Source organism: Zeus faber, assembly GCF_960531495.2.
Source record: "Zeus faber genome assembly, chromosome: 8".
Classification (NCBI taxonomy): domain Eukaryota; kingdom Metazoa; phylum Chordata; class Actinopteri; order Zeiformes; family Zeidae; genus Zeus; species Zeus faber.
This window is the reverse complement of record NC_137195.1, coordinates 3055032-3077636: the sequence shown is the minus strand read 5'-3', so window position 1 is coordinate 3077636 and position 22605 is coordinate 3055032. Positions and strand designations below refer to the sequence as shown.

General features: G+C 44.0%; 4 protein-coding genes across 7 annotated transcripts in view; all 4 read left to right on the top strand.

The window, feature by feature from the left end:
- The window catches only part of gnl2 (G protein nucleolar 2), a 29860-nt gene extending 22168 nt beyond the window's left edge, over nucleotides 1-7692 (top strand). For both annotated transcript variants that reach the window (XM_080006096.1, XM_080006095.1), the window contains exons 11-16: nucleotides 378-536; nucleotides 3191-3298; nucleotides 4048-4529; nucleotides 5294-5370; nucleotides 6700-6782; nucleotides 7196-7692. In XM_080006096.1, the coding sequence (XP_079862222.1) occupies nucleotides 378-536; nucleotides 3191-3298; nucleotides 4048-4529; nucleotides 5294-5370; nucleotides 6700-6782; nucleotides 7196-7327 (1041 nt within the window). In that variant the 3' untranslated portion in view covers nucleotides 7328-7692. The remainder of the gene's footprint in view (nucleotides 1-377; nucleotides 537-3190; nucleotides 3299-4047; nucleotides 4530-5293; nucleotides 5371-6699; nucleotides 6783-7195) is intronic.
- A 1363-nt stretch (nucleotides 7693-9055) lies between these two features.
- LOC307234225 (uncharacterized protein) lies at nucleotides 9056-15031 on the top strand. Of its 2 annotated transcripts, none has more exons than XM_080005838.1 (4): nucleotides 9056-9283; nucleotides 12118-12264; nucleotides 12915-13053; nucleotides 13759-15031. In XM_080005838.1, exons 1-4 carry the CDS (start codon nucleotides 9169-9171, stop codon nucleotides 14369-14371), a joined length of 1014 nt encoding a protein of 337 aa, XP_079861964.1. In that variant the 5' UTR covers nucleotides 9056-9168; the 3' UTR covers nucleotides 14372-15031. The 2 variants fall into 2 exon arrangements, with proteins under 2 accessions (XP_079861964.1, XP_079861963.1); XM_080005837.1 differs by having other exon boundaries at nucleotides 13756-15031.
- Nucleotides 15032-15211: 180 nt separating this feature from the next.
- On the top strand, nucleotides 15212-19756 carry snip1 (Smad nuclear interacting protein). Its single transcript, XM_080005388.1, has 4 exons — nucleotides 15212-15478; nucleotides 16398-16527; nucleotides 16877-17466; nucleotides 19005-19756. Exons 1-4 carry the CDS (start codon nucleotides 15318-15320, stop codon nucleotides 19264-19266), a joined length of 1143 nt encoding a protein of 380 aa, XP_079861514.1. The 5' UTR covers nucleotides 15212-15317; the 3' UTR covers nucleotides 19267-19756.
- A 931-nt stretch (nucleotides 19757-20687) lies between these two features.
- LOC307233648 (mitogen-activated protein kinase kinase kinase 5) overlaps nucleotides 20688-22605 on the top strand; it is a 40197-nt gene continuing 38279 nt past the window's right edge. For both annotated transcript variants that reach the window (XM_080005023.1, XM_080005022.1), the window contains exon 1: nucleotides 20688-21127. In XM_080005023.1, the coding sequence (XP_079861149.1) occupies nucleotides 20818-21127 (310 nt within the window). In that variant the 5' untranslated portion in view covers nucleotides 20688-20817. The remainder of the gene's footprint in view (nucleotides 21128-22605) is intronic.

Genomic DNA, 22605 nt, shown 5'->3' with positions numbered 1-22605 from the left:
TTATTTTCAGATTTGCGTCGTCAATTGACACACATTCCAAACACGTCCTAAGTGCTGAAACAGGTTACACAGATAGTCTGTTGTTGCTCCATAATGACTCCATTTAACACCATCGTTCAACTGTCCTGTTGGGATGGGAAACTTTCTATGAGTATATTGTGAAGACAATGTAGAATAATAAAAGCATTAAAAGAATAAAATCAAGTAAAAACAGCATTTAAGGTCAGTAGTGGAGGAACATTACTCTGACATTTTGACTTAACATTATATGAGATAACACAACATATCATATAATATATATTATATATACATTCCATCAGGTGTCGCTGTGCTCGGCACATGTGTAAGATGTCCTCTCTCTCTTTCTCTGGTTCTAGGTCCAGGTGGAGAAGATCAAGAACCCGGAGGAGCATATCGCTGCGGTGCTGGAGCGCGCCAAGCCCGAGTACATCCAGAAGACGTACCGCATCCCGTCCTGGAGCTCCCCCGAGGACTTCCTGGAGAAGATGGCGTTGCGCACCGGGAAGCTGCTCAAGGTCAGAGGTCAACTCTGTAGGATGTGGATGGATGCTTCATCATGCCTGACGTAGCAGTGTAACAGCAGCTCGCATCAAAACATTGAAGCAAAAATATTAAACAGGAAAGAAAATTGGCTTTATACAAAACCTAGAAATGAACCAAATACAATGGAAAAGTAATTTAAATAAACCTAAAAGTGAACTAAAAAGTGGAAAGAAATTGTGAATAAACCTAAAAAATAACAAAAATGTAAAGACTGTCAATAAACCTTTAAATTATAATAACTATACACTACATTCCAAATTATTATGCAAATTGGAATGAAGTGTCATAAACATTACATTTTTTGTTTTTCAATTCAACTCATGGATGGTATTGTGTCTCAGGGCTCTTTGGATCACTGAAATCAACCTCAGACACCTGTGGTAATTAGTTTGCCAGGTGCCCAATTCCAGGAAAACTACTTAAGAAGGATGTTCCACATTATTAAGCAGCCACAGGTTTCAAACAACATGGGAAAGAAAAAGCATCTCTCTGCTGCCGAAAAGCCTCAAATAGTGCAATGCCTTGGACGAGGTATGAAAACATTAGATATTTCACGAAAACTTAAGCCTGATCATCGTACTGTGAAGAGATTTGTGGCTGATTCAGAGCACAGACGGGTTGGTGCAGATAAAGGCAGAATGAGGAAGGTTTCTGCCACAAATTCATGGGATGAAGAGAGCAGCTGCTAAAATGCCGTTACAAAGCAGCAAACAGGTATTTGAAGCTGCTGGTGCCTCTGGAGTCCAGCCAACCTCAAGGTGTAGGATCCTCCAGAGGCTTGCAGTTCTGCATAAAGCTACTATTGGGCCCCCCCTAAGCAATGCTCACAAGCAGAAACGGTTGCAGGGGGCCCAGAAATACATGAAGACTCATTTTCAAACAGTCTTGTTTACTGATGAGTGCCGTGCAACCCTGGGTGGTGCAGATGGATGGAGTATTGGATGGTTGGTGCATGGCCACCGTGTCCCAACAAGGCTGCCACGTCAGCAAGGAGGTGGCGGAGTCATGGTTTGGGTCGGAATCATGGGGAGAGAGCTGGTGGGCCCCTTTAGGGCCCCTGAAGGTGTGAAAATGACCTCGGAAAAGTATATCGAGTTTGTGACTGAGCACTTTCTTCCATGGTACAAAAAGAAGAACCGAGCCTTGCGTAGCAAAACCATCTTCATGCCTGACAACGCACCATCTCATGCTGCAAAGAATACCTCTGTGTCATTGGCTGCTATGGGCATAAAAGGAGAGAAACTCATGGTGTGGCCTCCATCCTCCCCTGACCTCCACCCTATTGAGAACCTTTGGAGTCTCCTCAAGCAAAAGATCTATGAGGGTGGAGGCAGTTGGCATCAAAACAGCAGCTCTGGGAGGCTGTTCTGACATCCTGCAAAGAAATTCAAGCAGAAACTCTCCAAAAACTCACAAGTTCAATGGAGGCAAGAACAGTGAAGGAGGATATCAAGGCTCCTATGTTGACATGTAACTTGGCCTGTCAAGATGTTTTTGATTGAAATAGCTTTTGATTTCAGTAAATATGACTCCTATTGCTGCACATTCAACAAATGACCATTTTCAGTTCTTTACAACCGATAAAATGTTTTGAAACTCTGTTGCACATAATCATTTGGAACAGTGCATTTTGAGTTTTTTATTTTTGAATAACATACTGTTATCATTGGGAGGTTTGTTCAGTAACATTCAAATTATACCCTAACGGTTGATGACTTGACTGTCATTTGCATCAACTATTCAGGAAAATCAGAGAAAAATATCATTTGCATAATAATTTTGAACGCGGTGTAAATTGTAATAACCTAAAAATAAAGTGTGTGTGTGTGTGTGTGTGTATATATTTGGAGTGTCACAATTTGATTTGACTTAGGATTTTAAAGTCACGATTGGATTTAAAGATGTATTTTTTAGTCTTGATTTGTAAAGAAAACTCTTTCTCAATAAGACACTTTGAGTCCAGTCACATTAAATCATTATAAATAATGTTTTGGGGTTTTTTGTACTGAATAAATACAAACTAAATATTTCATACAATTTCATAGTTTAAAGAAAATGCTTGAGAGCCGTAAGAGCTGAACTTTTCAGTTTCAAGAACTTTTCAACACTGCTGCAGGTGTCTGTTCCCGCCGTGTTCACTGATCTTATCTATGATCTTATCTTTATCGTAATCCATAACGTTAAATCTAATGGAGAGCGTAGCGGCACTACTCACAAAATGCTGCTCTCTGTTCTGTCCTCAACTGGACATGTTATTGTTATGTTATTGAATGGGAGCAACACGTCTTCTTTCAATTATTAGAACACACAAGCTGCAAACTCCGGCTGCGCTTCAGCGATACAGGACACAGTTTATTTTCAGATAAAGTGACAGTATATGTATGTGTGTGTGTGTGTGTGTGTGTGTGTGTGTGTGTGTGTGTGTGTGTATATATGTATATGTATATATATATATATATATATATATATATATATATATATATATATATATATATATATACTCCCCCACCACACAGTATATGGCGTGTGTACCAGGGTGGGAAAAAATGGTTATAACTATATAATAGAGTATTGCAGAAGAGTGTTTTTACATGTAAAAAATGGTTTTATTCCATCTGTGTTGCAGGGCGGTGAGCCAGACCTCTCCACCGTCTCCAAAATGGTTCTGAACGACTGGCAGAGAGGACGCATTCCCTTCTTTGTGAAGCCGCCCGGACCCGAAGGCGCCCAGGAGGTAGGAGCTCAGATGGGACGCGGTTGTTCTGTTAATATGATGAGGGGTATTAAAATATTTCCAGTTATTTCTGTGATTTGCAGAATGCATTTTCAATTATAGGCACCATGCCGAAGGGCTCTTCATTGGCGGTAGTTTAAAATACATTAAAAAATCATGCTTTTGAATTGCAATTTTCTGCCAATATCCACAATTTTACTAAAGGGAATAAAATAAAAATCCACTGCAAAATCTGGCATTTTTGGTCGCATCAAGCACAAAAAACAAATTGGAATCCTGGAGAGACTGAATAAAATGAATCATCTAAAACGAGGTGCAGAGCGAGGCTTTATCTTAGTTATGCACAACGGAGTTTCAAACGCTATAGCTTAAGCAATCAGCTATTGTACTGATCATGAGAAGTAGATTCTCTTGGTTATTTTTTTCTCATAATTCCAGAAATTCGAAATCAGTGCCTTTCTGGCTGTTGCAGAAAGACTCGCGGAACACTGGTGTTTTTTGGCAAAACACTTCCCTCTATGGGCGACCGGGAGGAGTTGTTAATATCAGATAAGCAAGTGACTATCACATCCACATCCAAGCTTCAAAGTCTGTTTTATTGAGACAAAGTTTAAAAATCAGGGAAATTGGCGATACAAAGCCACACGAAAAAAGGTTTCAAACAATATAGTAAAAGCACTTTTTAAATCTGTGGCATTCGGGTGCTTGGTGCAGATGCTCCATGTCTGTGTTTGAATTGGAACCCGCAGGAAAAGGAGACGCCGGCCGTCAGAGCATCAGCGGCGGCGGCTGAAGGAGCGCAAGAGGAGGCGAAGCAGGAGGTGGAGATGGAGGAGGAGGAGGAGGTGGTGGTGGAGCTCCCCCCGGAGCAGCAGCGGCACAAGCAGAAGGTCCAGAGGATACTGGCCAACGTCCGGCAGAACTTCGGCAAGATCAATGTCGCCCCCGAGTTCAGCGAGGAGGACCTGGTGCCTGTGGTGCCCGACCTGGAGAAGGAGGACGAGGAGGACGAGGAGGAGGTCAGCGACGTAGAGGAGGAGGAGGAGAAGGAGAGGGAAGGGGAGAAGGATCAAACGTCCGCCGGGGCAGGAGTAGAGGAGGAAGCGGCGTCGTCCGAGGTGGCGAGCAGCGGCAGGAGCTCGCGGCAGGTGATCCGAGAGATGGACGAGAAGATCGCAAAGTACAAGCAGTTCCTGGACCGAGCCAAGTCCAAGCGCTTCTCTGCCATCAGGTCGGTTCCAGCCCCGTTTGCTTTGTCACCGCTCGGACCCCGTTCGGTCTGGCGGGAAGCTGCCGGGCAGCGAGCGGCCGAAACACACCTTAAAGTGTCGGATAAAAGTTAAATATTTGTGCGGACGTCGGCGCCTGGAAAATGTTAACGTCTTATATCCCTTATATTATTATTATGCCGTATTTTTTATTCATCCATTCATTTTATCCCTCATATTTAAGGAATCTCTCCCGGTCATCAAGGCAGTTGAATCAGAAAGTTTCTGGTGGAACATGTTTGTTTACAGACATTTATTTTTAGAAACTCTTTGTCTCTCCTCAGGGAGATTCTGTTCTTTCTCTGTGATTTATATATATATATATTTTATTTTATTTTATTTTTTTTGTGTTTTGTTTTTATCTTTTCTCTTCTGTTTGTCATCATTGTGGATTTCATCAGATATGTCCTCTGCTGCCCCCCGGAGGAGGTCAAGTCTATTTCCACCTCCGGAACACAAGAGCACAAGTCTTGTTTGTGCGACCAAGCCTTGTGCTTGCTGCGAGGAGGCGTTAGCTCGTGTTAGCGTTTGGATGCTTGCGTAGGCTTTGTTTCGGCCCTGGAGTCATACGTCTCCTGTCTGACACCATGTCCTGTTTCCAAAAACCTTCTCATGTTAATGTTCTCTAATGTCCGGCACTAAACAACCTCAAACAGAGTCTGACATGATTGAGTCGCAGCGGTGACCATCTGAGCTCACCTTCCTCCTGTCTCGTGTCTCTGCACAGGATTCCCAAAGCGCTGTCGGACAAAGCGCTGGCCCACACCAAGTCTCAACGAGATGACACGCACGCCCAGATGAAAGGTAAATGATCCAAGATGGTTGAAAATCAAACATCTTCAGCTCGTCCAGAGAACGCTCTCTCGACCTACTTGGCTTATGTAAATACCACTACTGATTAGGGATTGGACCAAATATCGTAGTGCAATATATTGCAGTTCTAAGTTATAACAAGCACAGTCAGACAGAAAAACAATCCATGATATTTACTTTATCTGCTGTTAGTGATTCACTTCACAAGATCCCATTGAAGCTCACTCTCAGGCAGTACCTCGTTCGTACAGCAGGTGGCACCACCACCACCGTCCCCCATCACCAGTTCTGATACTGGCACCTTGATTTTGAAACCAGTTCTGGTGTTTTAGCCCCGCCCACACCAAAACTGCGTTTCAGAAACTGGAAACGAAGCTCTTGGGAAACTCCATCCCGGGTGGAGGTTTCTCTGAACTCTTGTTTTCCGTGTGTGGGTGGAGGAAGAAGAAGAAGAAAGAAGAAACAGTCTTTAATCGTCACACGACACTCCACAACACATGCTTGCACACACACACACATGCACATGCTTGATGGTGGCCGGTGAAATGGCTCCTCTGCTTTTGAACCATCCTGGCTTGTCCTTCCTCCGGGGGCACAGCCAGGAGCAGTGGGCAGCGTACGTGGACGCGCCCGGGGACCAGGTGATAAGTGTCCATCGCTGGTCAGACCATGATGTGTGCATGTTTTTGAGGGGGGTCCTTACTGACGTGAGGTGGAGGAAACCCCATGTGAGCACGGGGAGAACATGCAAACTCCACACAGAAAGGCTCCTGTTTTTTTTGGAAGATAACCCGCCGGAGCACGGTGCCAACAGCGCCCCAGGCGGGAATCGAACCCAGGACCTTCTTGCTGTGAGGCAGCAGTGCAATGCACTGCGCCACCGTGCCACAGAAGTAAGACGGCGCTCCTGGATAACGCCGCCATCAGGACCTGGACCCCCGTCAGGAAGCGAGGAGTGAGGTGGTGTAGTTCTCCGTGTCTCCACCAGGGGATTAGAAGTGTCTCCAGCTTCAGGAACGGCGTCCGTACAGTGTTGAAAGAAAATATGTGTTTGTAGCTCAGGATGATATAAAATGATACGACACATCATCTCTCACTGAACAGATCTCCAGTTTTGTTTCCTCTCGTTGACAATGAGGAGACCAACGACCGCAGCATCTTTTCACGCTGAATACTGTAAAAGTATCGAGTGTCCTAAGTTATCACCAGAGTTTAAAAAGGTTCTTTGCCGTCGTGGGGTCAGGACATCCCAGCGCGTCGGTCACACGGGAACGGAAGGCACGTCGTGGTTCACGTTTCTTCTTCTTCTTTTAAATCCAGCTCTAATCCAGAGGAACAAGAGGAGGAGAGCAGCGGAGGAGGAGGATGGGCCCAGCCAGGCCCCCAAGCTGACGTCCAAACAGGTTAACAGTGATGGACAGACAGACAGATTGATAGACAGACAGACAGATAGATTGATAGACAGACAGATAGACGGATGATAGATAGATGGATGGATACTTCATTCATGTCTGGAGGGAAATTGCAATGAGCAACTCCCATCAAATCTGTCTGTCTAATAATAAATAGAATAATATAGAAAAGTGTCAATATACAGTAAACTGAAAAAAAATCACATTCTGACAAAAATTGGAAATTGTGCGAGTTTGCATAAATATATACATCAATATATTCTTCTATATATATATATTGGTATATTATCGAATTATATATATATTATAAAATTATATAATAAAATAATATATATATTATATAGTTACATTTTACTGACCCGTCTCCTCTCTCTGTCCTTTCTCCCCACCCCCCTCTCCCACAGAGGAGAGCGATGGATAGAGCAGGGAAGGTGAAGAAAGTTGGCGCACGTTACTACGAAACGCACAACATCAAGAACAAGAACAAAAACCGAAAAGCTCCGGAGGGAAAAGGAGCAAAGAGAGGGAAGCACTGAGCCCCAGCCCAGAGCACGGGGGGCGGAGGGGGTCAGAGAAAGGAGGTGTTTTTTAAAGAGGAAAATCCCAACCAAGAGGAGGGAAGGAGGAGCGAGAGTGCAAAGGTGGAACGTGGCCGGAGCATTTTAACGGCCCAGTGTGGACCGCAGGCTTCAGGTTGGAACCCGTTTCCTCCTCAGGGAAGTGAGTCCTTGTCTCTGTTTTGTCTTTTTTCAACTTGTTCTGCAGTTCTCCCCACACGGACGTCCTCCACCCGGTTCAGATCGACGGACAGTCATTAACAACACTCTTGAATTTCAAGAGGAATTATTATTACGCTGTAAGAGAAAGGACAATATTATAAGAATAAACGTGTTAAAATTTGCGATGTTTTGAGATGTTTCATGCTTTTGGCGGTTGTGGGAACGAACATAGACGTGGGGTTTTCTACCAAGAAACCCGCTCTGTGATCAGTACCAATGTCCCACTTCTGGAGGATCCATCCAAAATGCAGGATTGAACCTTTAAGGAATGTAAAGCGGCGCATGAGTCTCCTGTGTCAGACCCTCAAAGAAACAAAAAGAGCAGGGAGTCTTCATCACCTTCATCACCTTCATGACCTGCAGCGTGAGCATGAGGAGCGTGGACCGGAGCACAGCTGGGGCAGCGACCGGCACCCGCCGCGGGCCATGGAATCTACTTGGCCAGTTTTGGGATTTCAGCGGTCAGTAAACTGCCCCTCACCTGGGAAAGCGGTCCTGGAAAAGCCGCAAGGCAACCCCAGACCCCACTGTTATAGAATTAATATTTGACAGGTTTAGAACCAGACAGGTATAAAATCCAATAGGAGCAGTGGCGTCTCCTACAGAAGGCTGTAAATCAGCGTGCCGAAACGGTTGACTTGTTGTTAAACTGCTCTAGTCTGCGATTTAGCCCGGGCCCTCGACACGCCCGGGCCCTCTGGCACATCCAAGCCCAGGGGCGCGTGGACTCTGGAGACTTTTACTCCGCTATATACAGTATAGTTCACACTCAACTTTTGTGTTACTATAGTGTTTATTGTTTTTGTGGTTTTTTTTTTCATTATCTGGATTTATATGTAGATCAATCAGGAACCAGTTCTTTTATACTGCACATACATTTTCCATCAGCTCCATCTCCTGGTTGGTTTAATGACTCCACCTGTACTATTTTATTGTAAATTACAATCATGAGCATCATCCGTTGGAAAAAAATAACTGCGAAAGTACGATGAAGTATTATGTACTCTGTTACATCAGGACACTGGATATGACAAGTACTTTTACTTTTGATACTTGGAGAGAAACAAATGTGTGTGTTCTTTTGCTGCAGTAGAAATGTCTATGTGGAAATGTCACTTTTGTGTCAGGGTATTTGTACTCTCACTTAAATAGAAGATCTGAGTAACTCTTCCACCACTGAGTCATAAAAAAATATTATATTAAAGGACATTTACAATATATTTGGGGGGGGGGGGGGGGGAACAAAAAAACGACCAAAGCAAAAGGTGAAATTGGCGCTGGCTGGAGCATCAACAGCGGAACCCTTCCAAGAGATCCCGGGGAGAGGTCGGGACTATTTACCTGACGTACCAGCGGAAGCTCCGGACCGGAAGTGAACGTAAACAAAAAGTAAAACAAAATAGTTTTCTACTTCGTTCCGCCTTCCGCCATCTTTGTATCTTCCTGCACATTGGCTTTTTAATATTGCTGTTTTTTTTTACTAAAACATGGACGCACCGCAGCATCCTGGAGGAAACAACACGGGGTAGACGGGACGCGGGGCCGACGCGGCGCGGTCGCGGTTCGTGTCGGTTTCGAGTCCCCGACGTGAAGTCGGGATGAGGCGGGACAAAATGGACCCCGACAAACCAGAGAAACCCCGCCTTCGAGAGCCCGACTGGAGGGGCAACGGCGACCCGAGGCCCCCGGCGCCGAAGAGGAGCGCCAGAGCAGGTTAGCCCGGGGTCCGGTCAGCCCTGGCCCGGCTGCTGAGGGGAGCGGGGGCCCGCGTTCATACAGCACGCCGAACGTACGCGCACCGTCCGCGTCCCGTGTCAGTGTCGCGGTCCAAAGCTGCTAGTTATTTACTGTTGTACTAGTTAGTATAATGCTACTAGTTATTTACTGTTGTACTAGTTATTTACTGTTGTACTAGTTAGTATAATGCTACTAGTTATTTACTGTTGTACTAGTTAGTATAATGCTACTAGTTATTTACTGTTGTACTAGTTAGTATAATGCTACTAGTTATTTACTGTTGTACTAGTTAGTATAATGCTGCTAGTTATTTACTGTTGTACTAGTTAGTATAATGCTACTAGTTATTTACTGTTGTACTAGTTAGTATAATGCTACTAGTTATTTACTGTTGTACTAGTTAGTATAATGCTACTAGTTATTTACTGTTGTACTAGTTAGTATAATGCTACTAGTTATTTACTGTTGTACTAGTTAGTATAATGCTGCTAGTTATTTACTGTTGTACTAGTTAGTATAATGCTACTAGTTATTTACTGTTGTACTAGTTAGTATAATGCTACTAGTTATTTACTGTTGTACTAGTTAGTATAATGCTACTAGTTATTTACTGTTGTACTAGTTAGTATAATGCTGCTAGTTATTTACTGTTGTACTAGTTAGTATAATGCTACTAGTTATTTACTGTTGTACTAGTTAGTATAATGCTGCTAGTTATTTACTGTTGTACTAGTTAGTATAATGCTACTAGTTATTTACTGTTGTACTAGTTAGTATAATGCTACTAGTTATTTACTGTTGTACTAGTTAGTATAATGCTACTAGTTATTTACTGTTGTACTAGTTAGTATAATGCTACTAGTTATTTACTGTTGTACTAGTTATTTACTGTTGTACTAGTTAGTATAATGCTACTAGTTATTTACTGTTGTACTAGTTAGTATAATGCTACTAGTTATTTACTGTTGTACTAGTTAGTATAATGCTACTAGTTATTTACTGTTGTACTAGTTAGTATAATGCTACTAGTTATTTACTGTTGTACTAGTTATTTACTGTTGTACTAGTTAGTATAATGCTACTAGTTATTTACTGTTGTACTAGTTAGTATAATGCTACTAGTTATTTACTGTTGTACTAGTTATTTACTGTTGTACTAGTTAGTATAATGCTACTAGTTATTTACTGTTGTACTAGTTAGTATAATGCTACTAGTTATTTACTGTTGTACTAGTTATTTACTGTTGTACTAGTTCGTATAATGCTACTAGTTATTTACTGTTGTACTAGTTAGTATAATGCTACTAGTTATTTACTGTTGTACTAGTTATTTACTGTTGTACTAGTTAGTATAATGCTACTAGTTATTTACTGCTGTACTAGTTAGTATAATGCTACTAGTTATTTACTGTTGTACTAGTTAGTATAATGCGACTAGTTATTTACTGTTGTACTAGTTAGTATAATGCTACTAGTTATTTACTGTTGTACTAGTTAGTATAATGCTACTAGTTATTTACTGCTGTACTAGTTATTTATACTTATACTAGTTAGTATCGTGTTTTTTATGATGTTATTAATACAGTTTCCGTTGATAAATATTTGTATTTATCATAAAGCTGGAACTAGTACTTCACTAGCTACTACACCAGCACATGGCTGCGAGTTAATTATAGTTATACTAGTTAATTATAGTTATACTAGTTAATTATAGGTATTCTAGTTAGTATAGTGCCACTAGTTATTTACAGTTATACTAGTTTGTATAGTGCTACTATTTATAGTTCTACTAGTTAGTGGAGTGCTACTAGTTATCGGCAGTTATACTAGATAGTATAGGGCTACTAGTTATTTACTGTTCACCCAGTTATTTGTATTATTACTAGTCAGTATTGTGCTACTAGTTATTTACAGTTCTACTCGTTAGTATAATGCTACTAGTTATTTACAGTTATTCTAGTTAGTATAGTGCTACAAATTATTTATAGTTATACTAGTTCGTATAGTGCTACTAGTAATTATAGTGATACTAGTTATTTATCGTTCTAATAGTTAGTATAGTGCTGCTCGTTATGTATAGTTCTACTAGTTATTTATAGTTCTACTAGTTAGTAGTTACTACTAGTTGCTACTAGCTGGTATGGTATGGTATTCGTGAGTATAATGCTACTAGTTAGTATATTAATACTTTGTGTTACAGGGTTCTCTTACCAGGTCCTTGAGGTGCTTTAAGTGCTTGGATTTTGTCCTCAGACATTTAAGTACTGAAATCCCTTGAAAATAGACACTTTTGAGCTTGAGTTCTTGAAAGTCATTGAAAAAAACACCTGGTCTTGTTATTCAAATCATAACGTGATAAAACTTTTTCCCAGAATCTCTTTTACGACATAGATGATGCAGGTAAATGTGCAATGTACATTTAATCCGGCGAGGTTGCAAATACACACTTCGAGTAGAAGACGACAAAGAGATGAATAATAGATTCATATATGAAATATATGGAAAAACTGTGTACTGTATATTTATTTTGGTGTATTTATATTTATTACCCACAAGTTACCAGCACGCAGCACCAACTTGGTGATGTACGAGAAAAATAAATGGGTGTTTAGTCACTTCTAGTTGATCTACATGGGGCATCCTATAGACCAGGGCTGCTCAACTGGCTCGGGGACCAAACGTGACCAGCACATGGTTGTAGACGGACCCTGTGAAGAAAATACGTGATGTGGTGGAGCCCTGGTGTAGATCCTCCAACCACAGGTAGAGAAGACGGAGCCTCGGTAACACGTTGTACCTGTTGCTCCCAGACCAGGCCGTGATGCTGGACGACATATTGTTGATTGGGGAAGTGGAGAAGCACCGCGAAATCTACGACCCGCAGCACACTTACTACAAGGACAACGTGTACAAGGAGAAGGCCTGGGACGACGTCGCCCGGGCTGTCGGCGCACACGGTGAGCACCGTTTACTCCCACTGACCACCCTTAATTCTGAAGCCAAGTTCACACCGAACGCGTCTCCGCATCCAATGGTGGGAAGCTCCGTCAGGTGAACTGCATCCGAAAACATGTCTTGTTTTAACACTTACAATGTCTGCAAAGAATACACACAATTCACTGATATAGAAAGAGATTTCTTGATATTGAATATGGTGACATCCAAGGTTAAAGTTAATATCCTTATTATTTTATAGACGTGACTTATTTACTTAGTTTTTAAGCCCTGTTCCAATTTTTTTTTTTTTTTTGTTGTTGTTTTTCAACAAACAAAATAAAACCTGACTGACGCAACATGCGGTCGTAGTGTCGGCTCCAAAACCTGTCGCACGAGTCGAAAAACACATCCCGGAGCCTCGCTCTGCAGAAATTCAGCACCGCAGCGCGTCACAGCTTTCTGTGTGCGGAATCCCACGCTCCACAGGGATGGATGCAGTTCACTTCCAATTTGTTCTTGTCATTTGTCGTATTCAGTGTGAATCAGGCTCGACATTGAGAGCAAAGAAGTTGTGGTTCTCAAAATGTCTGGATGTGGTTCTCTTATGTTTGGATGCTGTTCTTTAATGTCCGGATGCTCTTCTTCTCTCCTGCTCTGAACATGTCCACAGTGACACACTGCAAACGCAGGTGGAAGCACCTGAGAGACACCTACGTCAGGAAAAACAAGCAGGTCCCCGGGGGCCACATACGGGGATGGAAATACATAGCGGCCATGTCCTTTTTACTTCCTTACACACATGCCAGAAGGTGAGTGCTTGTACTTAATTGATGTTTCATCATTACCAGGGCCCGACCAAATTCACAGCCGTGAAATCTGCATCCAAAAAATTTTCCAAAAAATAACAAGGTGAAGTGCAGCTGGCTTTGCGCTTTGTTGTTGTTCTCATTTCCCTGGATCTAATGAGCCGTGGTCTGGTCCACGCACCAATCTGACTTTTTGTGACAGATGTATATTAAATTATTGTAATACTGTAGAATGCATATTCCGCTTGTCTCAGAGTCTTTTAACAAGGGTGTGGTTGGGCGTGGCACCGGATGAAGCGTCGCTGCATGTGATGGAGGCGTTGGAGCTGACCGCCTGCGCTTGAAAAGGTTCATTTAATCATCGCCACAAAATGTCGTGTTTTTCTGTTTAAAATCCGTGAAATCTGTTATTTTTGAGAATCTGGGTCTGTGAAATTGGGCAAAATTGACTGTGAATTTGGTCGAGCCCTCAACATAACTCAGTCTCAGATGTTGGTAAAATATCATTTTACACAGGACTCTTCACTTCACTTTCAACACTGTCCTGTTTATTTGTTTCATTTCAGTTTGATTTTTGTCAGCTCCATGAGCTTCATCTCCTTTGAGAGTATTCTGTTTGCCACTGTGTACTCTTAGTGATACTGTTAATGTACGACACGCCACTGTTGTTAAAATGACAATAATTGTACTGTCTTTCTTGTTAAGAAGTCCTCTGCAGGACACCCAGTGGGAGGCGCCGGTGGAGTCCGACTTAGAGGAGGACGGCGTGGAGCCGGGATCCTCCGCACAGGAGCCCAAGCAGAGCACAGCGCCGGCTCAGCGCGAGCGCTCTGCCACGCCCACGCCGGCGCCCGCCGAGCCGCCGCAGCGGCCCGCCACGCCGACGCCCTTCTCCCGACAACAAAGCCCCGAGAACCCCCCGCAGACCCCCGCGCCGGTGCCCGCCACGCCCCCGCGGCAGCCGAAGCAGGGAAGCAAGGGGCGGAGGAAAGGGCCGGAGCTCACGGCCACGGAGCAGCAGCTCTTTGACATTCTGACCGAGGACAAATCCACGCCCCGCGTCCCCAAGGACGATGAGGAAATGTACTACTTCGCCCTGAGCATCGTTCCCAAGCTGCGGCGGCTGCCAAGGGCGGCTCAGGCTCAAGCCCAAGTGCATATTCTGACGTACCTGGCCAGTTTAGAGAAACAACACTCGCCCGCCACAACATCTCCAAGCGACGTCCCCAGTGCAGCTCTACAGCAGCAGCAGCAGCAGCAGCACTGGGAGCTCAGCCCTTCGCCCCAGACGCCCGCCTTCCAGTCCTTCCCCTCCACATAGCAGCCAGACCCCCCCTCCCCTCCCCCAGCAACCTCCCACACCTTTCAGGGACAAACTCAAATCTTTCCAATGGTGCGTTACTGCAACAGAGGAAACTGCAGATTTAGGGCCGCATTTCTAGGCCCCCAGGAACAGAGTTTTTCGCGACAGCGCCACCTAGTGAATTATAGTTTTAAAGGTTCAAGTTCAAGAGATTATTTGTCACATAGATACACATACGGTCGTACATATATGCAGTGAAATGTCATGACACCCGGTGATTACGCACAAGCTCTATAAGCTCGAAAAATACTCAAATGTGCGGTTTATTCCACCCAAATACTACTTGGTGTCAAATGACTTATAGTTTTAGGTATAAGGTTAATTTAGGGATAATGTTAGAGGTGGTTCGGGTGTCACAAAAAAACTAGGGTCCTAGAAATGTGGTTCCAGGACTGCAGCCTCCTCCATTGCAGGAACGGCCTCATCACAAGGTTATAGCCACGCCCGAGAAGATCTGTGTTGGTGAACCCACCGGCGGCTGCACCCAAATGACGATTTCTAATGACGTGTCCTTGTGTTGTTGTGACTTCTCGGATATGGGATAACGGGATGTCTTTAATTTATGTTTAGAGGCAGGTTTTTTATTTTATTAAAAGGCACATTTGCAAATATGGTGAACGTTTTGTTTTTATTACATGACCTGCATTAAGAAACAGCTCTCCTTTTTTTTTTTTTTTTTTTTTAAACCAAACTATGGCGGAAATATAATCCACGGACACTGTTGCACCTGGATTGTTTTCCGTGCGTACCACCGGAAGCGGAAGACCGGAAGTGTGTTTTAAACAACAATAGCCCAGCTCGGTGGCGGAGCTCGTCGACGTTTTCCGCCGGTTTCGCCGCTGATTGTCCGCCATGATGTCTCTGTAACCGGGACGTGTCGACCCAAAACACAACAAACAAGCAAATGGAGAAGGAGCGGAGACGCCGAGGAGCGGAGCCCGCGGTGAGGGTGAAGCAGGAGCGCCTGAGCCCGGCCAGGCCGCAGGCAGCGCGCCGTTCTGGGTCCCAGGTCTCCCGGTCCAGCGGCTCCGCCAGCCCGCCGCCCCCGAGGAGGAAAGGCAGCAGGTCCGGTCCTCACGGAGCTTTAGCGCCTTTAGGACGCGGGCTTGGCTAGAGCATTGAGCCGCTTCGGGCCCCGTCTAGTCTCGGGCTGTCACGATCACGGACATTTTCTTTGGCCGTAAATAATTTTAATATTTAAAGTAATTAACGTGCGATTAACCATCGAATTGTCTTTTAATGTTGCATGACACGCGTCTTCTGTGCAATATACTGTGTAAAGTATGTTAACTATAAAATACACTTATGAACTATGTTAACTATAAAATACACTTAGGAACTATGTTAACTATAAAATACACTTGATATAAACTACGCTAACTATAAAATACACTTAATGTAAACTGCACTTAATATAAACTATGCTAACTATAAACTACACTTACTATATAATGCTCTATATTATGGTACAATAGTCTATATTATAGTATATAGTGTAATAGTCTATGCTGTATGTGCTGTAATAGTCGATATTATAGTATAATTGTGTATAATACCGTAATAGTCTATACTGTGTCTACTATTATAATGTGATGATGCACATCCTGATAATTGTCATGTGTATATATTGATACACATCCCAACTTTCTGTCTGGGGGTAAAGTATTATCTCATCCATCCCAGCAAGAAAGAAAAACACGAATATTGGAACCTACATTTTGGGTAAACTTGTTAATTTGCCTCAATCTGACTAATAAACACTTTCTATTTAATGAGACATTTCTAACATTGGCTCAACATTCCACAGTTTCAGTGTCGTGACGGTTTTAGAGTCGAACAATTTTACAAAACAATGGCGATTCTCTTAAATATTGATGATGATGATGTCATAATGATGACGCTCTGATCTGACCCGGTCGAGTCCTCCACCCCCCCCCGTCCTGCGTGTTTAGGCATAAAATAATAACCTGCGTTTCTCCGTCAGATCGCCTGCCAGAGCCAAGGATCGGTCTCCGGGCAGAAGAGAGCGGTCTCCACTGAGGCGGCAAAGCAGATCGCCCCGAAACAAGAGGAGCGGTAGCCCTCACCGCGCAGCCGACGGCAAAATAAAGAGGGTGATTGACTTGAATGATGTCAGACGCCGTGTGGAGCCAAATCTGTCGGGTGTTTGTATTTCTTTAGAAGTCAACCATCGCTCCCCGGCAACGTTCAGACCTTTTAAAATCCCGTCTGTCATCAGGGTCTGAACAGCAACTGCTTCATGTCTGCACATCCATCCATTCACCCACTGTAGATGTTGAATCAATAATCAATCATTTATGATATTACTCATTCTACCTCTTTGCACATCTTGTAAATACTGTTTGTCACAGATTGTACTGAGTGTAAATGTACTTTTTACATTTATTTTTGTTTGTTTTGTCCGCACTCCGTCACTGAAAAGGTTGTGGTTCTGTGCTGTAGGAGCGGGCGGAGCCTGCGGGGAGCGCCACCGGCGGCGACGAGCGCAGGAGGCGGAACGACCCGCCGGGCGAGCGGAGGAGCCGGTGGGAGTCGGACCGGCCGCGGGACAGAGAGCGGGAGCGCGGCGGCGGGGAGCGGCAGCGCGAGCGGGACGACCACGCCCTCCGGCAGCAGCAGCAGGCGGAGCGGCGGCAGCACGACGAGCGGCGCCGGGAGAACCGCCAGCTCCTGGAGGAGAACCCGGAGGTGCAGCACGCCTTCCGACGCCCCCCGGAGGCGGGGGGCGGCGGCGGCGACAGCGGCGCAGATTCGCCGCCCGCCGACAAGGAGAAGCCCAACTTCGAGCTGTCGGGCGCGCTGACGGAGGACACCAACACCTTCCGGGGCGTGGTCATCAAGTACAACGAGCCGCCCGAGGCGCGCGTCCCCAAGCGGCGCTGGCGGCTCTACCCCTTCAAGAACGACGAGCCGCTGCCCGTCATGTACGTGCACCGGCAGAGCGCCTACCTGCTGGGACGCCAGAGGAAGATCGCCGACATCCCCATCGACCACCCGTCCTGCTCCAAGCAGCACGCCGTCTTCCAGTACCGGTGAGCGCCGCGCCCTCCACCGCCGGGTGGAGCGAGGGGAGGTGGTTTGTTGAACTCGTGTGAGAATCATTAGTGTCCACGGGAAGTGGAAACAGTATTATTATTATTATTATTAACTCATGTTTATTTGTATTTTTAATATTCTACTTATATTGTTTATTTATAGAATATTGACTCATTTTACTACTTCTACTTTACTTTACTACTAGTTGTACTTCTAATGTGTTTATTGCATCCAGTTAAAGTTCAGTGATGGACTCTGACGTCTGCGTTTGTGCGTCTGAGGGATGCAAATGTTGCAAATGAAAGTACGTTGGAGCGAGGTGGTGTAAAATGAACTTTCCTCTGTCACTGCGTTCTTATGAAGTCGTGTTTTAAACATGGACGTCGAGCTCCGTCATATAAGTGGAGCATGAGTCGCAGGTGGAGGCGGCAGCGGCTCGACCGCTACACCTCCAGCCCGTTTCGCCACGTCCACATTTCTCATCAAAATGTGGGTGTTTTTTAGGAAACAGGAAGTGATTCTCAAAATCACCCGTATTTGGGCGGTGTTCATTTGACTCCCTGGACAACGTACGTTTGCTCATGGGGTCGATGTCGGAGGAGACTCTTGACTCTGCGAAAGGAGGTGGGGTTCAGCCGTTCTCCATCAGGTTGAGCCGGCTCCACCCTTTAGACGCCGTGACGAGAAGAGCCTCGACCGGGAAGAACGAATTAAACAAATATCCACATTTATGTTGAAAACGTGGACATGCCCAGTTCAAGAAAATAGATAATTTTTTAAAATCTAAATGTCAATAAAAAAGCTTCAATAACTAAATAAAATCAAATACATGAAAAAATATTAAAATGAAATATTTTATATATATATACATTTTACTCCAGCTGCACATGAAACACTTGAAAGCACTCTGCTTCCCCCTGAAAGCTGCTTTACTCAGCTACCAGCGACACACTGGTGCCAGCGTGTACTGTACTGTACTATACTGCACTGACTGTACTGTACTGTACTGTACTGTGCTGTACTGACTGTACTGGACTGGACTGACTGCACTGACTGTTCTGTTCTGTACTGTCTGTACTGTACCGCTGCCTCAGAGCAAGAGGGTCGTGGGTTAGATTCCCGCCTGGGGTGCTGTTTGCACCGCACTCAGGTGGGTTATCCCCTGATGAGGAGCCTTTCTGGGTGGAGAATGGGGTTTCCTCCATGTAACATCAGTCAGGACCCCCACACAAAACATGGGGTTTCCTCCGTTTAACATCAGTAAGAGACCCCCACCCAAAACATGCAGAACATCATCATCTGACCAGTGATTGACACTTGTAATTGGTCTCTGGGCTGTAGCTGCCCCCCCCCCCCCCCCCCCCCCCCCCCACAAGCCAGGATGGAGTTAAAGCAGAGAACTGTGTGTGTGTGTGTGTGTGTGTGTGTGTGTGTGTGTGTGTGTGTGTGTGTGTGTGTGTGTGTGTGTGTGTGTGTGTGTGTGTGTGTGTGTGTGTGTGTGTGTGTGTGTGTGTGTGTGTGTGTGCGTGCGCAGGCTGGTTCCGTTCACGCGTGCTGACGGCACGTCGGGTCGCCGGGTGCGGCCCTACATCATCGACCTGGGCTCGGGGAACGGCACCTTCCTCAACAACCGGCGGGTGGAGGCGCAGCGCTACTACGAGCTGAAGGAGAAGGACGTGCTCAAGTTCGGCTTCAGCAGCCGCGAGTACGTCCTGCTGCACGAGTTCTCCGACACGGCCGAGGTGGACGCCAAGCAGCAGGAGGAGGAGGAGGACGACGAGGGCGTGGACGAGTGACGGGCGCGGCCCCTCCGCCGGCCCCCGGCCCCCTGCCCCCACCCGGTCGCCGATGATCCGTTTGTTTTGTAGCCGGAAGCTGCCACAGTCTCAGAAGACGCCATTTTCTCAGGTCACGGGTTCCGGCAGGTCCGACACGCAGCACGGGGGGCCCGGCGGCACGGGGGGGGGTCCGGCGGTGGCGGGGGCGGCAGCAGCGCCGCTGTCACGTGTCAGAGCAGAGAACACGCTTCTATAAATATCTATTTTTGGATCCCAGCGCGGGCGAGGAGAAGCCCACGGGACGTTGTGAATGTCATCACGTTGCCTTGGTTCTTGGTTCTTGGTTCCGTCGTGCGGAACAGCTTTCGCTGTTTTTGACGTCAATCATGAAAAGACTCGATGTTTTATTTCCTCTTTTTTTTTTTTTTGTCTTTTTTGCTTTTCCCCCCGTCGTCGTCATCGTCGTCCGGTCTGTGTTTTGTAAAGTAAATAAAAACCTTTGAAAATACCGTCTCTTTTTCGGGGCTTTTTCAAGGACGAGCGTCTGAACGTCCTCATGACATCATGAGGTCGGTGTCATGTGACACGTTGAAATCTGAATGTTTACATTAAACAACGTGATTCGTTGCCTTCAGTGACAGAGTATTTACATCCACATCGGTTTGATCGTTTATTTTTCCTCTTATTTTTATTTTTCCTTATTTTCTGCGTTGTCGCCCTTTTGCAGGCGACCAAGAGTATTTGGACGGATCACGATGATGTTTTTTAATTTTTTTTATTATTTTGTTTATTATCTTTATCAATCTTCTCTGGATGTTGTTTTAAGTGACTCGACGTCTGTGTTCGCTCCCGGGGCCATAAAATAACCTTTTAAATGATGGATATTCAGCTGTAAACCAGTCAACTCTGCAGGAGACAAGGTTGAATGAGGGTGAATATAACAAACAAGTGGAGGTTTTAAAGGAGCCGTTGATCGTCACCAACAAGCAAGAAATTAGGGAGTTATGAATGGATTATTATGAATGGATTATTTCGGTAGAAGCTGCTTCTGACTAATTGTGATTACCAGAAATGTTGAGGAAGTTGTGATTATTTATTGTTATAAACTTGTGGAGTTATTCGTCCAACTGTGTCTCCCGCATTTCTGACTTGTCGTGACCAACCGCTCCTTTTATACCGTCACTTCTTTTTGCCTTTGGCTTCTTTTTGGTCCATCCTCTGATTTGGATGGATGGATGGATGGATTGATAAATGGGTGGATTGATAAATGGGTGGATTGATAAGTGGGTGGTTGGATGGCCGGAGGGTGTGGTTTGCTGTCCCTACTGCTGCTCTGCCAGCAGATGTCAGTGTCATTAAAGTTCTTCTCGGAACCAGGGCCGCTCCGTCCTGGTTCACGCCCGTAGAGGGCGTGTTCTCCTGGGAGCAGGCAGGGCGGACTGCCGCCCTCCGCTTACCTGGTTCCTCGAGCAGACACCTGAGACCGGGAGGACGCATCCGGAAGGATCCTCTCGTCAGGGCCGAGCTGCGTGGAACATGCGTTAAACCCCGCAAGGAAAACAAGGTGAAATGTTCACCACGGAGCGCAGGCGCATGAGCCTGCGGGACGCGCAGCGCCGGGACCCGGTGCGGCTGTCGGCGGGCAGCCTGTGGCAGCACCCGCTGGCCCTAGAGCCCGGCAGCGGCGGGCCTCCCAGGACCCAGGACCGGGCCCTGTCCGTGGCCTGGGTGGTGGTGGAGGACGCGCCCGCAGAGGAGAAGCTGGCGCTCCGGTGCGTGCAGGAGGCGTGCGCCGCCGTGCGCGCCGCGTTCCGGAGCGTCTCCCTGGAGCGCATCGCGCTGGGGGCCACGGAGTCGGTGGAGCAGCTTTACAGCGCAGGCAAGCGACGCTTTTAGGAAGGTTCCTCCCTGATTCCAGAGCATGTGCATCATGCAGCGGTGCTACCGGGGTTGAAGCTTCCAGGTTTTATATTCAATTCATATTATTCACTCGTTGCAGAAAGACGTTTATTACAGACTCTGATCTGTCAGGGAAGTGGACATGACAAGAACGTTTACACTGGGGTGAGTGTAGAGAATGGAGTTAAAATAAAAGGGAATCAAAGTGAATAATAATAATAAATAAAAGTGAATAATCGTAAATAAGAGTACATAAAAGTGAATTCAAGTATATAAAAGTGAATACAAGTGAATAAAAGTAAATACAAGTAAATAAAAGTAAAAGTGAATAAAAGTAAATACAATTTAATAAAAGTGAATAAAAGTAAATAAAATTTAATAAAAGTAAATAAAAGTTAATAAAAGTAAATAAAAGTTAATACAACTAAATAAAAGTTAATACAACTAAATAAAAGTAAATAAAAGTGAATAAAAGTAAATAAAAGTTAATACAGCTAAATAAAAGTAAATAAAAGTGAATAAAAGTAAATAAAAGTGAATAAAAGTAAATAAAAGTGAATACAACTAAATAAAAGTGAATAAAAGTGAATAAAAGTAAATAAAACTGAATAAAAGTAAATAAAAGTGAATCAAAGTAAATCAAAGTAAATAAAAGTAAATAAAAGTGAATAAAAGTAAATAAAAGTGAATAAAAGTAAATAAAAGTAAATAAAAGTGAATAATCGTAAATAAGAGTACATAAAAGTGAATTCAAGTATATAAAAGTGAATACAAGCAAATCAAGTGAATAAAAGTAAATACAAGTAAATAAAAGTAAAAGTGAATAAAAGTAAATAAAATTTAATAAAAGTGAATAAAAGTAAATACAATTTAATAAAAGTAAATAAAAGTGAATAAAAGTAAATAAAACTGAATAAAAGTAAATAAAAGTGAATCAAAGTAAATCAAAGTAAATAAAAGTAAATAAAAGTGAATAAAAGTAAATAAAAGTGAATAAAAGTGAATCAAAGTAAATAAAAGTAAATAAAAGTGAATACAACTAAATAAAAGTTAATAAAAGTGAATAAAAGTAAATAAAAGTGAATAAAAGTGAATAAAAGTAAATAAAAGTGAATCAAAGTGAATCAAAGTGAATCAAAGTGAATAAAAGTGAATAAAAGTGAATAAAAGTGAATAAAAGTAAATCAAAGTAAATCAAAGTGAATAAAAGTGAATCAAAGTAAATAAAAGTGAATAAAAGTAAATAAAACTGAATAAAAGTAAATAAAAGTGAATCAAAGTAAATCAAAGTAAATAAAAGTAAATAAAAGTGAATAAAAGTAAATAAAAGTAAATAAAAGTGAATAAAAGTGAATACAACTAAATAAAAGTTAATAAAAGTGAATAAAAGTAAATAAAAGTGAATAAAAGTAAATAAAAGTGAATAAAAGTGAATAAAAGTGAATAAAAGTAAATCAA

What these genes read in the sequence shown, in the direction of transcription:
- LOC307234225 (XM_080005837.1), top strand. Translation starts at nt 9,169, where the DNA reads ATGAGGCGGGACAAAATGGACCCCGACAAACCAGAGAAACCCCGCCTT. An exon ending in GAAGAGGAGCGCCAGAGCAG is followed by an intron (nt 9,284 to 12,117) that starts GTTAGCCCGGGG and finishes TGTTGCTCCCAG; the next exon opens with ACCAGGCCGTGATGCTGGAC. An exon ending in CCGGGCTGTCGGCGCACACG is followed by an intron (nt 12,265 to 12,914) that starts GTGAGCACCGTT and finishes ACATGTCCACAG; the next exon opens with TGACACACTGCAAACGCAGG.
- snip1 (XM_080005388.1), top strand. Translation starts at nt 15,318, where the DNA reads ATGGAGAAGGAGCGGAGACGCCGAGGAGCGGAGCCCGCGGTGAGGGTG. An exon ending in CCGAGGAGGAAAGGCAGCAG is followed by an intron (nt 15,479 to 16,397) that starts GTCCGGTCCTCA and finishes TTTCTCCGTCAG; the next exon opens with ATCGCCTGCCAGAGCCAAGG. An exon ending in CACGCCGTCTTCCAGTACCG is followed by an intron (nt 17,467 to 19,004) that starts GTGAGCGCCGCG and finishes GTGCGTGCGCAG; the next exon opens with GCTGGTTCCGTTCACGCGTG.